The following is a 20,121-nucleotide window of genomic DNA, read 5'->3' as shown; positions in this document are numbered from 1 at the left end:
ACACTGACAGAACCACAGGCACATAGACACAGGCAACAGAGCATGCGCAATGTCGGCACTAGTACAGTGTATATCCACCTTTCGCAGCAATGCAGGCTGCTATTCTCCCATGGAGACGATCGTAGAGATGCTGGATGTAGTCCTGTGGAACGGCTTGCCATGCCATTTCCACCTGGCGCCTCAGTTGGACCAGCGTTCGTGCTGGACGTGCAGACCGCGTGAGACGACGCTTCATCCAGTCCCAAACATGCTCAATGGGGGACAGATCCGGAGATCTTGCTGGCCAGGGTAGTTGACTTACACCTTCTAGAGCACGTTGGGTGGCACGGGATACATGCGGACGTGCATTGTCCTGTTGGAACAGCAAGTTCCCTTGCCGGTCTAGGAATGGTAGAACGATGGGTTCGATGACGGTTTGGATGTACCGTGCACTATTCAGTGTCCCCTCGACAATCACCAGTGGTGTACGGCCAGTGTAGGAGATCGCTCCCCACACCATGATGCCGGGTGTTGGCCCTGTGTGCCTCGGTCGTATGCAGTCCTGATTGTGGCGCTCACCTGCACGGCGCCAAACACGCATACGACCATCATTGGCACCAAGGCAGAAGCGATTCTCATCGCTGAAGACGACACGTCTCCATTCGTCCCTCCATTCACGCCTGTCGCGACACCACTGGAAGCGGGCTGCACGATGTTGGGGCGTGAGCGGAAGACGGCTTAACGGTGTGCAGGACCGTAGCCCAGCTTTATGGAGACGGTTGCGAATGGTCCTCGCCGATACCCCAGGAGCAACAGTGTCCCTAATTTGCTGGGAAGTAGCGGTGCGGTCCCCTACGGCACTGCGTAGGATCCTACGGTCTTGGCGTGCATCCGTGCGTCGCTGCGGTCCGGTCCCAGGTCGACGGGCACATGCACCTTCCGCCGACCACTGGCGACAACATCGATGTACTGTGGAGACCTCACGCCCCACGTGTTGAGCAATTCGGCGGTACGTCCACCCGGCCTCCCGCATGCTCACTATACGCCCTCGCTCAAAGTCCGTCAACTGCACATACGGTTCACGTCCACGCTGTCGCGGCATGCTACCAGTGTTAAAGACTGCGATGGAGCTCCGTATGCCACGGCAAACTGGCTGACACTGACGGCGGCGGTGCACAAATGCTGCGCAGCTAGCGCCATTCGACGGCCAACACCGCGGTTCCTGGTGTGTCCGCTGTGCCGTGCGTGTGATCATTGCTTGTACAGCCCTCTCGCAGTGTCCGGAGCAAGTATGGTGGGTCTGACACACTGGTGTCAATGTGTTCTTTTTTTCATTTCCAGGAGTGTATAATCTCTTTAATCAACTTTATCACTTTATAAGTTTATTATTTTAATTGTGAAAATATGAGCCCCTGTGTACTTCTTGTGCTTACAACATTAATGTTTCTATTGCACAACAAATATGTGATTTGCTATTCTCAGATGGTCATCTGTCCATCAAGCTGCTTTTCTAATCTTCTTCTTCTTCTTCTTCTTCTTCTTCTTCTTCTTGCGTTATGGCCTCTGTAGGACCACGGGTAGCCCCTTTGTGGACTGAATTTTCCTCTTCTTCTCCCAGAACCTCTTTATTCTTTCTCTTCTTCTCTCCCGCTCTTCTTCCAAGATCTTCAGTTTCTGTTTCTCCTGGCAGCTCCACTGGTGACATTCTAATCTTTTCCTGTATTCTTCTCTGTCATTGATCTTTGGCATATTTGTTGGTGTATATTTGTTCCTCCAATTTTCCTTTCCTTTGACCTTGATCCCCAATTCCAACCAGTCCTTCTGAAGTTCAACAACCCACTTGGTTCCTGTCTTTCCCCTTGTCCTCCCTGTTGTTCCCACACTCTCTTTGTCATTCTGTCCACACTCATCCTAACTACATGCCCAGCAAACCTTGCCCTTTTGAGTCTGATTTCCCCGGATATTGTTCTCATGTTCCGGTACAATTCTTCCCTAGGTCTTCGCATCCACCTCTCTCCACCTCTGTCTAATCTTCAGTGTGTAACAAGATTTTCTTACCAAAATATGGTTTCAATGTTAATTATTTTGTCCTTCATAGGTTGCCAATTCATTCTGATTACACATAAGAAAACCCAAAAGATTTCAGCCAAGATAAGAAAGAAGATTGGATAAAATAGGAAACATACATTAATTTTCCTTTTAGAAGAAAAAACATATTTTATGTGGTGTGAAGTTAACAAATTTGTGTTTTTAGAAAAGTATTTTCTGTCTTTGCCTGCAAAATGTTCTCCAACATTTCTTTGTTATTGGAGAGGAAGGAACTTGGGGTGCTGAATTGCAGCCTGGTAATACCTCTACATGGCTGTCTAGCATTTTCATTTGTGCAAATAAAGTCATTTTTCATAAGTATTAATCATAATATTTAAGATATTTAAATGTTATGTGAACTTAAAGTGCTAGGATTGATAGAACACAGAATCCTATTATAAGAACTATACCTCTGTTCATTCTAGAACATGTCACAGAGACCTCCACAGAAACATTGGTATTTTGACAATTACTTCACATTTTATTTATTCATTAATGTCCTGTGTTGTACCAATATTTCTTCTTTTCTCAAAAAATAGTGCAAAATTAAGCAATACTAAGACAGAAACAATATTTAAAAAGACTTAAAATGGTCAAAAGTAGGACAGAAGGGAGCTAGATATATGGATACACATACATTTAGCAACCTGAAAGAGCATGTTGAATGTTTTGTGAGTCACTTGATGGAGTTTATGATTGAATTAAAGAACTTTCTGTTGCACAACTGTTTCTATTGCATTAAACAGGACTTGCATGGAGTCATTTCATTATATTGCACATAAAACTCTAGATCTCTGACTTATTTTCACATCACACAGAACTGTGCGGTTTAGCAGTTCCTTCAAATGTGGGGTTGCTGTTAAATAAGTGTAACAGTAATTTGACCATGTCCTTCCCACATTGGTCTCCTGGACTCCATTACCAAAGCTGTGATTGCTACTTCAGGTTCAAAGACTACTCTTTCTTTTGCATCATATTGCGGGGATGAACTTTATACACCGGTTGTTAAGACCTTCATATGGACCAGCAACTCATACTCGTATGTTATGTTAATATCTCAAACAACAAGACCAGCCTCATTCTCAAACATTTCAGCGTCATTGAATAGAATTTATGGCAAGTCTGTACATCTCTAGGGCAGGATGGTATTACACAGAACACTTACGCCAAGTCCAAGTAGGTATTTATGTTCTTTGTATCATTTGTTGGTAACAAGACATAAGGATATGCCTCACTTGCCTGGAGTAATACTTGTCACTACATCTATTCTTCAGAATCCTTGTAATATGACTGAAGTAGTGTGACACTGTGTGAACCTATGTCTTCTTGTGCTGAACCCACACAATTTTTGGAAATTTATCATTTTTTTTACTGCTTCCTGGTATTTCAAAGCTATACTAAAGGTTGCAGTTGACATATGGCTCTCACACAGGCAGTTTATTATTATCATTTGCATCAATTACAACAACAAAATTGTTATACATATTTAATCAAGAAGTAGACATTTACAACTATTGACACCATATAAACATTCAACACCTTAGATTACACACAAATGTCAGAAAACTTGATTCAGTGGAGCTCATCTTTGGATGCTTCATGTGCACTCTTGGTACCACCAGGGAAGTATCTGAATATCACCATAGTCACATGTACCGTCAGTGCAAAACCCCTGCTTGTGAATGTTGTATTTGCACATAAACTGTACTGACATCTCCCTAGGATGATGAAAACCTGGAACTTTAACACTTGGGTTGTCAATAAGTTTGTGGTTCTACGTTTTCATAGCTTGATACCCAAGTTTCCATTCAGCATCCTGGTTGAACCCAGTGCAGAACATTTGAATTTCTTCTCCATATGCTAGTGTTGTGGATTTGGCTCATTTCCTAGTCAGCAAGAATAAAGCTTTGTGAAAAGTTCGTATTTTTTGGACACTTGTTGGTAAGGCTTGTAGAGAGCCACCTTTCAATGAAGATGAGTTGGACAGATGTTTGTTGTAAGATCCTTCTTTGCAAGAGTTTGTAACCACAACTAAGAAGAGAGACTGAGTGAACGTGTTCTGCAGGTGTTCCTTTTTTCTCTGGCTTTTTGTTGACAATAACTGTAGTACACTATGATACCAACTACTGAGCTGATTATAGCTTAGCAAATACATGTGTAACAGAAGATGTATCATAGAAAAATTCACACTGACAAAGAATATCAACATTTTAGTACATGTGGAACATGACATTTCTTTTTATTCACAACTGATGAAATATTTTCTGTCAATCCCTCTGTTGCTGTGAGACACAGGATGCCCATCAGTGTTGGCTCATGAAGTTAGGACCCAAGATATCTCACTGAGTCTTTTTTTAAGCCTGAAACTGCTGTTTGAGTTTTTATAGCCTCCGATAATGTCTCCAGAGTTAGAATACAACATATTAGGCACTTACATGTGCCTCAGACTATGGCCTAATTCCCATAAAACAAAAATCATCAAAGAAAACAGCTGCTAACAACAAAATATTGATCCACAGAGCGCATATCAGTCGTATTTCTGTGTTCTCAGAGAAACTCTTGTACATGTGTGTCATTATAGAGATAGATATGTAGATATTCAGCAATCACAGGCCCTGCAGACTACGCGCTGCTTCCACAAACTGCCTCCAATCCTTCCTGTTTTGTGCCCGGTTCCTCCAGGTGTCTTCAATTCCGAGGGCTGCTAAGTCCTTCGCCAGGTTGACCATCCAACGCTACCTTGGTCGTCCAGTGGGGCGTCTGGTGTTTGGTTTCTCCACTAGTGCCATCTTCGCCTGCCACCCACCTGGCATGTGGGCTACATGGCCCACCCATTTTATTCTTTTGCTCTTTGTCTTCTGTAGGATAGTTGGTTGTCACATCAGAAGGTATCTTTCCTCATTTTTCCTCCTCTTCCATTCTCCATTATCTAAAACTGGTCCCCACATCCTCCTCATACTCTTCTTTCAAATATTAATAGTTTTTCCATTTCTCGATTAGTCATGCTCCATGTTTCTGAACCATACATTACTGCTGGGCATATCACTGTGTTGTAGATTTTCATCTTAGTGTTCACTGAGATCAATTTATAGAATCATAATAAATTTGTGCTACTGTAATACCATTACTTGAATAGAATATAATTTTCTAAATCAATCACTTCTAATAAGGAATCCCTTGAATTCGAGGTTGCAAAAGGCCAATGATGTTTATGGCATTCAGCTTTCCACATATTGTCTACCATACAACTACAATGTTGTGTGCTAATGGCAACAGGGAGTGGGACTGGAAGTATCCAATAATGGGCACAGCATGAGGCTACGGAGTGCAGTTGAAACGCTGTGTCGACGAGTAACACAACTTTGCTACAGTGCTAGGGGTGTTGTTACAAAGCAAAGCAATAGCAATGATAAATGAAGCAAACATTGCATTATATCTACAACAACAGTTGCCAAAGTTCACATTTCATCAGAAAGGAACCCAAGAAATTTCCAGAGTGAGAGTAAAGTGGAAGGTGAAATACTAGTGTTTCTGCAAGATAAGCCAATGGAATGTATGGTGTTGTATAACCTCAACTGTGCGGACAATGTACATGGGGCTTATATTGATGACAATATATTCTTAAGAAGTGTAAGTGATATTGAAACTGTTGTCAAGCCATGTAGTTCACCATCCTTATCAGACTGGGAGCCACAGATCCCATCTCCAGTGAAACATAGTGAAGAACAATAGTTGCCCAAATGTCTGATACTAAACGTAATTATATATGTGGAAGATCATCCACAGCATAGTAAAAAATCAGTTGTGAACAGATTTGAAATAAGTCTGCAGCAGTATGACTGAGTAATGCAAAATAAATAAATAAAAAGGGCACAAAAACTGGTGTTTGTGCATTTCAAGAATGCTCAATACAATTTACAGAATGTGCATGATAGTGACCTACTACATTATGCCCATCAAATTGCACACAACATAGACTACAATGATTTCAAGGGAACAGTGGATTGTTGTGTAATTTCAAACAGTGCTACAGAATTGGAAGACATAAGGTAATGAAATTTCAAACAAAGCATCAACTTAGCGATGCACAGCTGCAGGATTGATCCAAGAATTTATGGAGGAGATATACAAACTTGTCCCATCATTCAGTAAGGAATTTATTTTCAACTCAGACCAGTCAGGATTTGGAGAGGAAATGCATATGAAAGGAACCTTGGAAACTAGAGGTACAAGGAGAGTTGTATCAAGATCACCTAACATCAATGCCTTAATGTGTTGATATGCATTTATGCTGACTGTTAATCTGGATAGTAAATTATCTGGAAAGTTATTTATTGTATTGTTGGAGGTGCTCTGCCCATATGATTCTTTTTCGAGTGTATGATCTTGCAAGGACAGTAGGGAATATTTATGTCACAAGAAGCAAGAGTGGGAAAATGGGCATAAGAGAACTACTACTATGGTATGATAACTGCTTTTGGCCAATAGTTGGATGTAATAACCTGCCTTACTTGATTTCTGGTATGCGTATAAAAATCATACTCCTTTTGGGCAAACCATACATCTTGAAAAGTGTGTGACACTGCAATTCAAACCACCTGGAACCACTGAACAAATTCAGCCTCTGGATGTTTGTTTTTTCTGTGCCTGTGAGACATATTATTGAACTATCTGCAGCTACACCTTAAATGATAACCAGTTTCATGATAAACTCCATGACAGACTGAATTGCATTTGGTTGCATGCCATCACATTCCATTAATTCACACCGTTTCGTTACACCAATATGATTCCATATGCGTTCATGAAGAGGGGATACCTAATTGAATGTCCTGCATGGTCTGTAACTCTCAAGGAATTCACCTTTGATCTTGATGGTGTGAATCTTTGTGATCACAGTGGTGCACCATTTTTCATTAGGTGTTCATGGTTTGTTTTGAACATTTCTCAAATCTTGACGATGTCCATTTTGTGAAATGTAAAATGTACATCCCATAGAATGTTGATCTCTGCATCTCCTAGACACTCATTTTCTGTTGCCCTCCTGTTGCACACGTTGGGTCATTAGCAGCTGACATTTTTCCTGTCATAAGTGTTTACACAACACTTTCAAATGAACCTTACTAAAGATTGAACTTGGGACCTCACACTCAAGGGGCTCCTCGTAAGTGCATTTCCAAAGGTGCAGTATGTGGTGCCACTGAAAGAAAGCAGAGTGCCAAATAATGTCAGTTCATTTTCTGGGTTATGCATGTTCTGAATCTTTCTATGAAAACTCTGATGAAAGTGAACAATTTTTTGTCAATAAATGATGAAACACATTTCTGGAGGTATATGTCACAATGAAAGACATTTAAATAGAATTTACAAATGTCAGTAGTCAGAAGATCATTCTCTTGAAGTGTTTAACTCATTTAAATGATTTGTTATACCAGTGAGAAAATCTTTGTGCGCATTCTGGAACAAGGTACAAAAGCCGTGTAATGTCGCTATCTGTTGCCTACTGTGTGCACTTGCTTAGTGGGCAGTTGCAGGCATGATGGGACATCCTGTCCTATATGCTTCCATTACATCAATTATCTTTTTGACTGAGGATCATACACTGAAGTGCCAAAGCAACTGGTATAGACATGTGTATTCAAATACGAGATATGCAAACAGGCAGAATACAATGCTGTGATTGGCTATGCCTATGCAAGACGACAAGTGTCTGGCGCAGTTGTTAGATCAGTTACTGCTGCTACAATGGCAGGTTATCAAGATTTAATTGAGTGTGAATGTGGTCTTATAGTCGGCCCACGAGCGATTGGATGCAGCACCTCTGAGGTAGTGATGAAGTGGGAATTTTCCCGTACGACCATTTCCCGAGTGTACTGTGAATATCAGAAATTCAGTAAAATATCAATTTTATTGAGTGGATGGACATGTACAGGTATGGAGGCAACATCATGAATTCCATAGACCCTGGATGTCAGCAGGGGACTGTTCAAGTTTTGGGGGGGGGGGGGGGGGGGGGCTCTGTAATGATGCAGAGTGTGTGCAGTTGGAATGATATAGGACCACTGACATGTCTGGATAGGACTCTGACAGGTGACACGTACATAAGCATCCTGTCTGATCATCTGCATCCATTCATGTCCTTTGTGCATCCCGACAGACTTAGACAAATCCAGCAGGCCAATGTAACACCCCACACATCCATAATTGCTACTGAGTGGCTCTAGGAACACTTTTCTACATTTAAACACTTCTGCTGGCCACCAAACTCCCCAGACATGAACATTATTGAGCATATCTGGGATATCCTGCAATGCGTTGTTCAGAAGAGATCTCCACCCCTCGTACTCTTACAGATTTATGGAATGCCCTGCAGGATTCATGGTGTCAGTTCCCTCCAGCACTAATTCAGGCATTAGTTGAGTCCATGCCACATCACGCTGTGGCACTTCTGCATGCTCACAAGGTCCCTACATGATATTAGGCAGGTGTACCACTTTCTTTGGCTTTTCAGTGTAGCTTGAAACATCAATTGTGTTGCATGTAATTATTCCTTAGGTCCAATCACAGATCTCCATTACATTATATAAATCATGTTCTATAGGTCCCATTACAGAGTTCATTATATAAACTGTATTCAGTAGGCTGCTTGAATAGCAGTATCCAGTATGTGGAAGGTAAATATGCATCTTCTATTTAAGCACAATACAAATGGAATCTCTTAAAGTTAAAATATTGTAATATTATACTGGCAATATAAATCAAAAGTGATGCTTTTGACAATAATATAAGAGCCCTTAGTGACAAGAGGCTAAAGCAGGTTTGGTTTAAAGATCTCTGTTGAGAAGATAACCCATGTATGTCAAATACCAAGATAGCTACTAGAAGGATGACATTAAAAAGAGGGCACATTCAGAAGTTAGAGAGATTTAAATACATATGATAATGGGTAGAAACTGGCCTCACAGAAAAGAAGCTATTGGAACATGAATAAACAAAATGACTTTAGCATATGAACTCACTATAAATATTTACAACAAAAATCTTTTGATCAATGCAAAATCAAGTCATTACTAGACAGTGATCCATCCAAAGCACATTATACAGAGCACAAAATGTAAACCTTCGAAATATGTTATAACTTAGGAGGCTAAAACGTATGGAAAGAAGGATTCCCAGCAGGAGAGTAGGATCTCAAAGAACACAAGATGGTCAGTATAGAAGACAAGTGCACCAAGAACTGTATACCCAGGAACAGAATATCCCAGACACCATCGGGAGAAGTAGAACCGTGTTCTTCAGACATATCCTTGAAATGGATCAGAGGAGATTGAGACGTCAGTTCTTCAAGAGAACCACAGTACACTGACCAAAGAGGTAATACAGGAAACAGGTATTTAATACAGGATTACATTCAAATAAATAATTCAAGCTGTTGTAGGTTTCCAGGACAGAAATAGAACCAGAACAAAAACATCAAGGACAGAAGAGTGAAGAAAGTTGTGAAGTATGAGAATGAAAGAATATTGTATAAGGATAAAGACCAGAAGAAATGAAGCTATTCTGAATGAATGTGGTTTTCAGATGGAATGAAGAAGAAGGAGGAGATAAGAACCCCTGTGGAGACACTGTTCAGCACTATGGAAGGAGCTCCTTAACTGTTTCTAAAACTCCATTGTATGGCCAGCAAGACATTTATGTGTTCTAACAAATTGTTGAATACATACTTATGTATCTGGTTCCTCTCTTTTACAAAGATTATAACTTAAAAACAACAATGACTCACAAGTAATGTTAAAACTTTCATTCAGAAGTCATTATAACCAGTTTCAGACAAAAAAAATTTTGTTGGCTCATTTTATGAGTGCCTATTGTTGCAGCACTGTGGTGTATGTTTCTGCTGCAGTTGTCACATATTTTGTCACCCAGTATATTTTGTCACCCAGGAACATAAACCACTACATAGTCTCTATATTTCGCATTTCTCAACAATATATGCTACGATACCTTGGTATCTCCATACTAAAAGGCCTCAACAAAGTAAGTCTACAACTGCCAATTGAAGATGGATTTTTGTATCTGAGACTGTTTTGGTGATGTGAATAAAAAAGTTTTTGCCATTTTAAAATTATACAAGGCGTGTTTTTTAAGTAAGGTCCATTTGAACATAAGTACACAATGAAAGGTTATTTCAAAAAAGCAAATTTATTTTCAGAATGTATATACTTCACTCTATTTTTCGACATAGTTGCCAAGTTTTTTGAAAACGTATCATACCTCTCAACCAATTTTAAAATGCCCTCTTCATAAAAACTTGCTGCCTGCTCCAATAGCCAAGAGTTCACTGCCATTTTTACATCATCATCATCATTGTAACGGTTGCCACTGAAGTGTTGTTTGAGGTGGAGGAACAGATGTTAATCACTCGATGCAAAATCAGCACTGTAGGGTGGGTGGTCTAAAACTTCCCAGCCAAAACTGTCCAATAAATTGCGGGTCTGAACTGCAATGTGAGGTCTTGCATTGTCATGGAGAAGGACAATTCCCTTCGTCAGCATGCCATGTCTTTTGTTTTGAATCGCTCTGCATATATTTCTCAGGGTTTGGCAGTGTGCTTCTTCATTGATAGTGGTTCCTCATTGCATTAAGTTGACCAACAAAACACTATGCCTATCCCAAAACACCATCGCCATGATTTTACGCCGGGACAGAGTCTGATTGGCCTTCACCTTTACAGGCGAGTGTGTGTGTCTCCATTCTGTGCTCTGTTGGTTCGATTCAGGCATGATATGCGAAACCCATGTTTCATCTCCACTTATGATCTGACTCAAGAAGTCGTCACCCTCTTTGTGATAATGAGTCAATAACTTCATCACACACTCAAATCTTTGGTTTTTGTGGTCCTCTGTTAGTAGTTTTGGGACCCAGCAGGAGCACAGTTTCCTAAGCTTTAGGTGTTTAGAAACAGTGTTGTAAAGCACTGATCTCAACATGTCAGGAAATTCATTTGAGAAATCTGTTATTGTGAAGTGCCTGTTCTCACAAATCCTCACTTCAACTAAAGCCACCAAATTGTCTGTAATCAAAGAAGGGCGACCGGAGTAGTCCTCATCATGGATATTGTCATGGCCATCTTTGAATTCTCGTACCCACTTACGCACTTTGCTTTCACTCATAACAGTATCAATGTTCACTTCCCAAATCTGTTGATGAATTTCTGCATCAGACAGGTTCCTCGCTGACAAAAACCGTATCACTGAGCGAACCTCACACACAGCAGGCGAGTTGATAGTCTTAAACATTCTGAATGCACAGAACAGAACCGTACAGGTTAGCTACAGAGCTGAAATTGAGCACAGTTGTTCCTGAGGCATGCCGGTACATGACACACACACTCGTTGCAGTATGCACGTGAACTACTAATGTCTGCAACAAAACAGACCTTACTTAATGTGGTGTGTGTACTGTAAGACCTTCAGTACACACACCATCAGATTATTTGACTTGCCGCTCTAACGAAGTAGGCGAGTGTCAGCAATATGTCTCGTGGTCTTATCATGGCGTGTTTATCTTCTGCCGTTATGTCAGATGATAGAAATGCCACATGCACGCTTAGAGTAGACGATTGACAGTGACCAACTTTAAACAGAACTTGATTAATTTTCACACACATTTATTAAAATAATAACAAGCATAAAAATTACTTAACTTGGTTCTGGATGCTATTTACAATTGACAATCTGAAGTTCCTTTGGTATTGGTATGTTAATCTTATTCTCACATGTATCTCTGACACTTGACAAAAGTGTCTATACATTTATCTTCATGGCTATGTACTGGAATATGGTAATCTTATTAGGCACAGACTGAAACTTGACTATAGACTGGTACAGACAAATGTAGAACTCGTACAGACTGGCACAGACTAATGCAGACTGGTACAGACTGGTGCAGACAAATGCAGACTGACTAATTGGAGGTCTGTACACTCGTTATAATACCTCGCGCGTTCATGTATCACTGCGCGAATGTGATCCACGAGGAGAAAATGTTCTACGTAAGCAGCAATCTCATTGGCTGCATTACCTATTAGTACGTGGATCAGCGGAAGCAGAATTTGGTCCATCTCTATGGCAGTGCCATTTCGTAGTGCGGACACGGACGAGTGCTGCGTCTGCGCTGTTGTGCTTAGTGGGGCGCACTCCAGTGGGAAAGTTGTGTACGTGCTGACTATGCGGAACTATGTACACAACACTTAAAAAACATGCCTCATACACTGAAGTGAGAGAAGTCATGGGATATTTCCTGATACTGTGTCAGACCTCCTTGTGCCACGTATAGTGTAGCAACTCAGTGTGGCACAAACTCAGCGAGTCACTGGAAGTCCCCTGCAGAAATAGCAATCCGTAATTGCAAAAGTGTTGCCAGTGCAAGATTTTGAGCACAAACCGACCTTTCAGTTATGTCCCATAAATGTTTGAAGGGATTTGTGTCAGGTAATCTGGGTGGCCAGATCATTCACTTGAAGTGTCCTGAATGTTCTTCAAACCAATCACAGACAATTGTGGCCTGGTGACATGGTGCATTGTCATCCATAAAAACTCCATGATTTGGGAACATGGAAGTCCACAAATGGCTGCAAATGGTCTCCAGTTAGCCAAACATAACCATTTCCAGTCAACGATCGGTTCTGTTGGACCAGAGGATCCATTCCATTCCGTGTAAATAGAGCTCACACCATTAGGGAGCCACCACCAGTTTGCAGAGTGCATTCTTGACAACTTGGGTCCGTGGCTTCATGGTGTCTGTGTCACACTCTAACCCTACCATCTGCTGTCACCAGGTCACAGTTTTCCAATTGTCTAGGGTCCAACCAATATGGTCACAAGCCAAGGAGAGGTGCTGCAGGCAATGATGTGCTGTTACCAAAGGCATTCGCATTGGTTGTCTGCTGCCATAGCTCTATGCCAAATTTCACTGCACTGTCTTAATGGAGTCATCATATATCTAACATTCATTTCTGTCATTATTTCACACAGTGTTGCTTGTCTGATAGCTCTGGGAACTCATCGAAGGTCCCACTATTCTTAATTGTTAAGTGAAGGCTGTTGGCCACTGCTTTATCCGTGTTGAGAAGTAAAGCCTGAAATTTAATATTCTCGGCACACTTTTGACACAGTGGATCTCGGAATATTGAATTCCATGTTCAAAGTCTTTTAATTCCTGCTGCTTGGCCATAATCTCATTGAACACCTTTCACATGAGTCATCTGAGCACAAATGACAACTCCGCCAATGCACTTCACTTTTATACCTTGTTGTAGGTGATACTAATGCCATCGGTATATGTGCATTGCAAGACTTCTGTCTCCTCAGTGTAGCTATCATTACTGTACTACAGACTCTCTCTCTCTCTCTCTCTCTCTCTCTCTCTCTCTCTCTCTCTCTCTCTCTATCTCTCACTCACTCACTCACTCACTCTCTCTGCCTGCCTCTGCTTCTGACTCGGCCTCTGGCTTCTGCTCCTGCCTTTTTCTTCCTCTCTCTCTCACTTAAAGTTCGTTGCTTGCACTAGTCTGCAATTGCTTCTGAATGGCAGAATTGGAGATTGTTTTTGGACACCTATTATGCATTAATTGATGCTCATGTAGCATATACAGAACCTTCATTTTTGTTTAGTGGAATGTTGCAACCATTTTTTCCTTCAGATGTAGATAAATTGTGCTCACAGTACATTTCAGAGTTTCCTTCATGACTTTCTTGGCTGTCTCCGTGCTGCTGAAATCATCACCAACTGATTGTCTTCCTTGATTAAAGAATACTGCTGATGGTTCCAAAAAAAATGGCTCTGAGCATTATGGGACTTAACTTCTGAGGTCATCAGTCCCCTAGAACTTAGAACTAGTTAAACCTAGCTAACCTAAGGACATCACACACATCCATGCCGAGGCAGGATTCGAACCTGCGACCGTAGCAGTTGCGTGGTTCCAGACTGTAGCGCCTAGAACCGCTCGGCCACCCCGGCCGGCTGATGGTTCCCTTATGATGTGCAAACCCTATAACAACTGATACTCATTCATAGGTTTATGATGAAGTGAGACTTATTTTTACCTACTTTACACACTTCCATTCTTTGATGTCACATGGAATAATTTTATGATATAATTCCACAGATAGACACAAAATATTCATTGCATAGAAATGTGGTGTTCATCTATGAACTTTACATAGGCAACTGTTTAACAGAATAGGGCACGCTAATGACAGCCTCAAAGTATATTTACTCTATTTGTAAAGAATTAGGCACAATTTGGAAAGTAATAGTAGAATTTATGAAGACCACAAACAGAAACAGCCTCCACTATCTAAAACTTAACCTAACTCTCCCACAGAAAGGAGCAAAGCAATCAGTCATAAAAACATTTGATAACCTATCCTGCAGATTAAACGTGCTGGCAGATAACAGAAGTTTTAAAAACAAATTGAAACTTGACTCACCCTTCTATTGCGTAGATGAATTTCTGAGTAGGTAATGTGCAAGTGGTTGGTTTGCACTTGTCAAATTTTGTTGCAGATTAAGATTTAAAAAATCCAGATTTGTAAATGACCAGCATGTAGCCATGTTTTCACAGAGAAAATGTATCATATTTGCAAATCTACAGACACATTTCACATCATGACAAGATGTTACAAGTACAAGATATGGAACAGGCAAGAAACTAACCCAGCTCACATTACTAATGAACACCTACATTTCAGGTGCCGGTCCTTGCTTTCCTGTGCACATTCAAAATGAGTTGGGTGATGAAATATATAAACTACCTTTGTATTTCTCTCCTTGCAACATATCTGAATAATTTTTGTGTAAATTGAAGGTGGAGAGGGCAGAAAGGAAAGGAAGGGGAAGGAACTACTGATGTCAGCTGCATCAGGACTTTATGCAGAATCAGTAGCGATGAGTGAAAATGTGTGCCAGACGTGGATTTGAACGTGGGATCTCCTGCTTACTGGGCAGTTGTGTTAACCACTGCACCATCCAGAAACAGTGTTTATTGCAGTTGCTTGGACTGTCTCGGCACACACTCCGGCTGACCCACACTCCCACCTACCACCACCTGTTTACAGTACCCCTTCCATGTTCTCCATGTTAGCTCCTTTGAGATTCCAGTAGGAAGTCGAACGTAATTGTGTGTCTGCACTAAAGGCGGCGGATTCATTGCCCATCGAGGCACCACCGATTCCACATAAAGTCCCGATGCAGCTGACATCAACTCTTGCTTCTCATACCTTTTCTTTCTCCCCCCGCCACCTACAATTTACATAAAATGTATCACAGCTGCGGATTCTGTGGTCCCTCCCCCCCCTTGCACATCTGGAAGAACAGACACCACACATTCACATAATATCTGAATAAATTTGAAATTTGTACTTCATGAAATAATAGTTTCACCAGTTTCACCTAGTAGAACACCGAGATGTAGATATACATGGTGTTCTGAAACTGTTTGTTCAAATTAATACAGGAAGTAGAAAACATGAAAACAAATATACACACATCAAAAAAAGTTTTGCATCACCTCAGTTCTGAAAGGTCTGGAACCTGTACAGAAAATTGGAATAAAGATCAACATAAGCATCATTTCCGCCCTTTTTATTGCTTGTGAAAACCACACTTTGCATGTTGTACCACCATACAGCAAGACCTTCAGAGGTGGTTGTCCAGATTGCTGTACACACCAGTACCTCTAATACCCAGTAGCAGGTCCTCTTGCATTGATGCATGCCTGTATTCGTCGTGGTTCAAACTGTCCCACTCCTCAATGGCGATTCGGCATAGACCCCTCTGCATGGTTGGTGGGTCATGTCATCTTCAATCTATCCCAGGCATGTTCATTAGGGTTCATGTCTGGAGAACATCCTGGCCACTCTAGTCGAGCAATGTCGTTATCCTGAAGGAAGTCATTCACAAGATGTGCATGATGGGGGCGCAAATTGTCATCCATGAAGATGAGTGCCTCGCCAATATGCTGCCAATATGCTTGCCCTGTTGGTCAGAGTATGGCATTCACATATCGTACAGCCTTTACGGCACCTTCCGTGACCACCAGCGGCGTACTTTGGCCCACCATAATGCCACCCAAAAACATCAGGGAACATCCACCTTGCTGCGCTTGCTGGACAGTGTGTCTAAGGCATTCAGCCTGACTGGGTTGCCTCCAAACACATCTCCGACGATTGTCTGGTTGAAGGCATATGTGACACTCACTGGTGAAGAGAACATGATGCCAATCCTGAGAGATCCATTCGGCATCTTGTTGGGCCCATCTGTACCACCCTGCATGGTGTCATGGTTGCAAAGATGGACCTTGCCACGGATGTTGGAAGTGAAGTTGCGTATCATGCAGCCTATTGCGCACAGTATGAGTCATAAGACGACGTCCTGTGGTTGCACGAAAAGCATTATTCAACATGTTGGCATTGCTGTCAGGGTTCCTCCAAGCCATAATCCATAGGTAGCGGTCACCCACTGCAGTAGTAGCCCTCAGGTGGCCTGAGCGAGGCATGTTGTGGACAGTTCGTGTCTCTCTGTATCTCCTCCATGTCCAAACAACATTGCTTTGGTTCATTCTGAGACACTTGGACACTTTCCCTGTTGAGAGCCCTTCCTGGCACAAGGTAACAATGCAGATGCGATTGAACCATGATATTGACTGTCTAGGCATTGTTGAACTACAAACAACATGAGCCCTGTACCTCCTTCCTGGTGGGGTGACTGTAATTGATCGGCTGTCAGACCCCCTCCATTTAATAGGCACTGCTTGTGCATGGTTGTTTACATCATTGGGCAGATTTAGTGACATCTCTGAACAGTCAAATGGACTGTGTCTGTGATACAATATCCACAGTCAAAGTCTGGGAACTGGGGTGATACAAAACTTTTTTTGTTGTGTGTATATCTCCCCTGATGGCAATTGCTGATGCTAGGGACAAGTTTCAGAGAACGTAGCTTAGCATGCTAATTTCAGCAGTGGCATTCACAGGAACTGCTCAAAGGCACGACCACTGACCTGTATGCACGCAGTACATGCTCAGTGTGTGTTCACAATTGTACCAGCAGTGACACGAATTTAGTTCCGAGTCTTATTCCATAATCACAACAGTTTCGTATGCCAGCTGCTTCGTATGACAACAAGGAAGAAATACAGACAGGTGAAGTCACAGACCTGGGTGGCCAGGTCACAGAACCATTCCAGCCGATCCATCGATTCCTGCAGGTGACTCTCAAATTATTCAACACAGTAAATCTCAAATGGGCTGGCACCCCATCATGCTGCCAGTGCATCCTTTGTCTGACATTCTCAGGTATATCCGTCCCTACACAGAATAGTTTTGATCCCTACACAGAATAGTTTTGAATATCAGTACACATTCCCAGTCAATGACACTGGCACAACAGCTTACGTCAGCACCACTAACAAAATGTTCTCTAACATTACACTTAGATTATGGAGACCATATACTTCTTATCAAAATATGTTTGTTTTGATGTTCTCTACCACCTGTAATAATTTTAGTGGATAGTTTCAGAATGCCCTTTATAGTGTTTGCCACATTAAGATATTATGGTGACTGCAGGTATCACATTTACTGTGTGGGGCTACGGCGTGTGCCGAGTGGACGCTGGCATTGCAAGGAGTGCTCCATCTGTGGCTCTTGTGGAGCACTGACTCCTGCTGGCAATGTCGACCCGACTACCACAAACAACGGCTCCAGTGCTTCTGTAATAGTGAATCCACAGTGGCAGCACGAGGTAAGTCGGATGTAAAGAATACTAAGCTAAGTCAATGTGTGAGAAATGGTGAAGGAGAGCAAGGAAGGGTCAGTTAAGTACATGACTACCTCACTCCCTCCCTCCCACTCACTCACTCAATCACTCACTCACTCACTCACTCACTCACTCACTAACTGCTTGGCAGAACATGACAACAATAATAAATAGGAAACACTTGCACATGTTCTAAAACATTATACTTGGTCACGAACCAGGTTTCAGCTTCTTAGGCCATTGTTGTCAGGGACAGTGATTTAAGAAGCCAAAAGCTGGTTTGTGTGCAGGAAAAATAATGCAACACCTTCGAGAACTGCGTTCAGTGGCACCAGCGTCAGTATGTGCATGCTGAGAGGTTGTAGTGTTAGTGATAAGTTTCTCACGATCATTGGTGATCGGATGGCACTGACGAGGCCTGTCTGTGCACCCTCTGTTTTGACTCTGCACTCAGTAACTGTGCTGAGTTTAGAGGTGAATGTCTGCAAAATTCATTCTAGGGTACAACTGTGCTCCAGTGGCAAATACATACTCCTGGTGAACCGCTTCAGCCATTTAAACAGGGTTGCATTGTGGATGTGCAGGAAGCTGGAGGGACATAGGAAAGTACTGCTGCACATGTCAGGCACTGTCTATTGGTGGTGTGTTGCTGCTTTTAACAGTGGCCTGCCGACCAGGTTCTGGATGTCCACATTGTACAATGCGCATGGAGACTGACACATTGCGTAAGCAGCAGTGGCCTATTGAACATCATCCAGGGATGAAATCTGAGCACACAATGCAACAGCTGTGTCATCGGGGACCATTGGGAACTGTCTGGCTTCCAGCAGTATTAAAATCACATGTGTCTCTGGCCAGGCTACCACAGACACTAGGAAACCACCAAGCATGGCTACTCTGGTGTCACAAAGGAGTTAACTGGATAGTGGAATGGCACTATTGTCTTCATTGATGAGAGAGGGTGCTGTCCGTATGCAAGTGTAAGGTGTACACATATATGCTTAGACCTGGTGAGCTGCCTATTCCAGAGTGCATTCACCCATAATACACAGGTCCCAACCCAGGCTTCACTAGGGGGCGAGGGGGAGCATCAGTTACAACTCGTGGTCACATGGTCCCACCTGACATTTCTACAGGGTAAAGTAACCATTGCTACTACCTTTTCTTTGACAGGAAGGTGACGTGATTTTTCAGCAGGACAGTGCACTTCCATGTATGGCTGCATTGATGCAATGTGCTCTTCGTGGTGTACAACAGTTGTCCCGGATAGCAAGATCACCAGATCTCTCACCAGTTGAACATGTATGGGTCATGATGAAGTGGGAACTTATTCATTCTCCAGGGCCTGCAAGAACCATTGCTGAATTGCAACAAAAGGCATAAGGTGCTAGCGGCAATCTTTCTCAGGCACAAGATTCTGGGGACAGTCTATCACAGGATGCCATTCAGCAGCTTTACGATCGTTTGCATGTGAGAACACACACCTGTGTTGCCACCGGAGGGTTATAACTGTGTGTTGATGTGCCTGTTTGGGCACCTTTTACTGTGACACGTGTGTTTCATTTGGTCTGAATTTGTTACCATATACTTCTACAATGATGGAATATTGATCACATCACTTGTTAATAAAATGACCTCATCCTTGTGGGAGCTGCATTTTTATCTGGCAGTGTAATTTTGCAAAAACATTATGGTGATGTTTCCTGTTTATTATATACCCCCCATTTAATGTGAGGAGTCTAAATGACAACCAGAGAAAAAACATATGCAGCTGCTAAAATTTCTTTATTCTCTAAAACAGTGGCCATTGTAACTTCCATAATATTCATAAGCTTGTCAGCTGGAGAGAGTTACCCACAGTGATAGTGACATAATACATGGTGAATTGTTGCTGTTGTGTGCTTCAGGCCAGATATTGGTTTGATACAGCCTCCCACATTAGTTCATCCTCTGCAGCATCTCCACCTCTGATAGATGTTGCAACCTACGTCCACTAAAACCTGGATACTGTAGTTGAACCTAGTGGTCTCTTTATAATTCTTACCCGCACGATTCCCTCACTTATCAAACTGAGTGTTCCTGGAACACTCTCTGTGTGGTTCAGTATCTCTTCATTAATTAAACAATCTTCCCATTGTATTTTTAGCATTCTTCTGTAGCACCACACTTCAAAAGCTTCTGTTGATTTCTTGTCTGAATTGTTCATTTCCTGTGTTTCACTTCCGCACAAGG

General features: G+C 42.1%; 1 protein-coding gene across 1 annotated transcript in view; it reads left to right on the top strand.

The window, feature by feature from the left end:
- LOC126106180 (titin) overlaps window positions 1-20,121 on the top strand; it is a 218,406-nt gene that overhangs the window by 163,974 nt on the left and 34,311 nt on the right. Inside the window, exon 14 of the mRNA XM_049912417.1 lies at window positions 17,700-17,874. Coding sequence (XP_049768374.1) covers window positions 17,700-17,874 — 175 coding nt within the window. The remainder of the gene's footprint in view (window positions 1-17,699; window positions 17,875-20,121) is intronic.

This window comes from Schistocerca cancellata, chromosome 10 (genome assembly GCF_023864275.1).
Source record: "Schistocerca cancellata isolate TAMUIC-IGC-003103 chromosome 10, iqSchCanc2.1, whole genome shotgun sequence".
NCBI lineage: Eukaryota > Metazoa > Arthropoda > Insecta > Orthoptera > Acrididae > Schistocerca > Schistocerca cancellata.
This window is presented reverse-complemented; position numbering and strand designations above follow the sequence as displayed.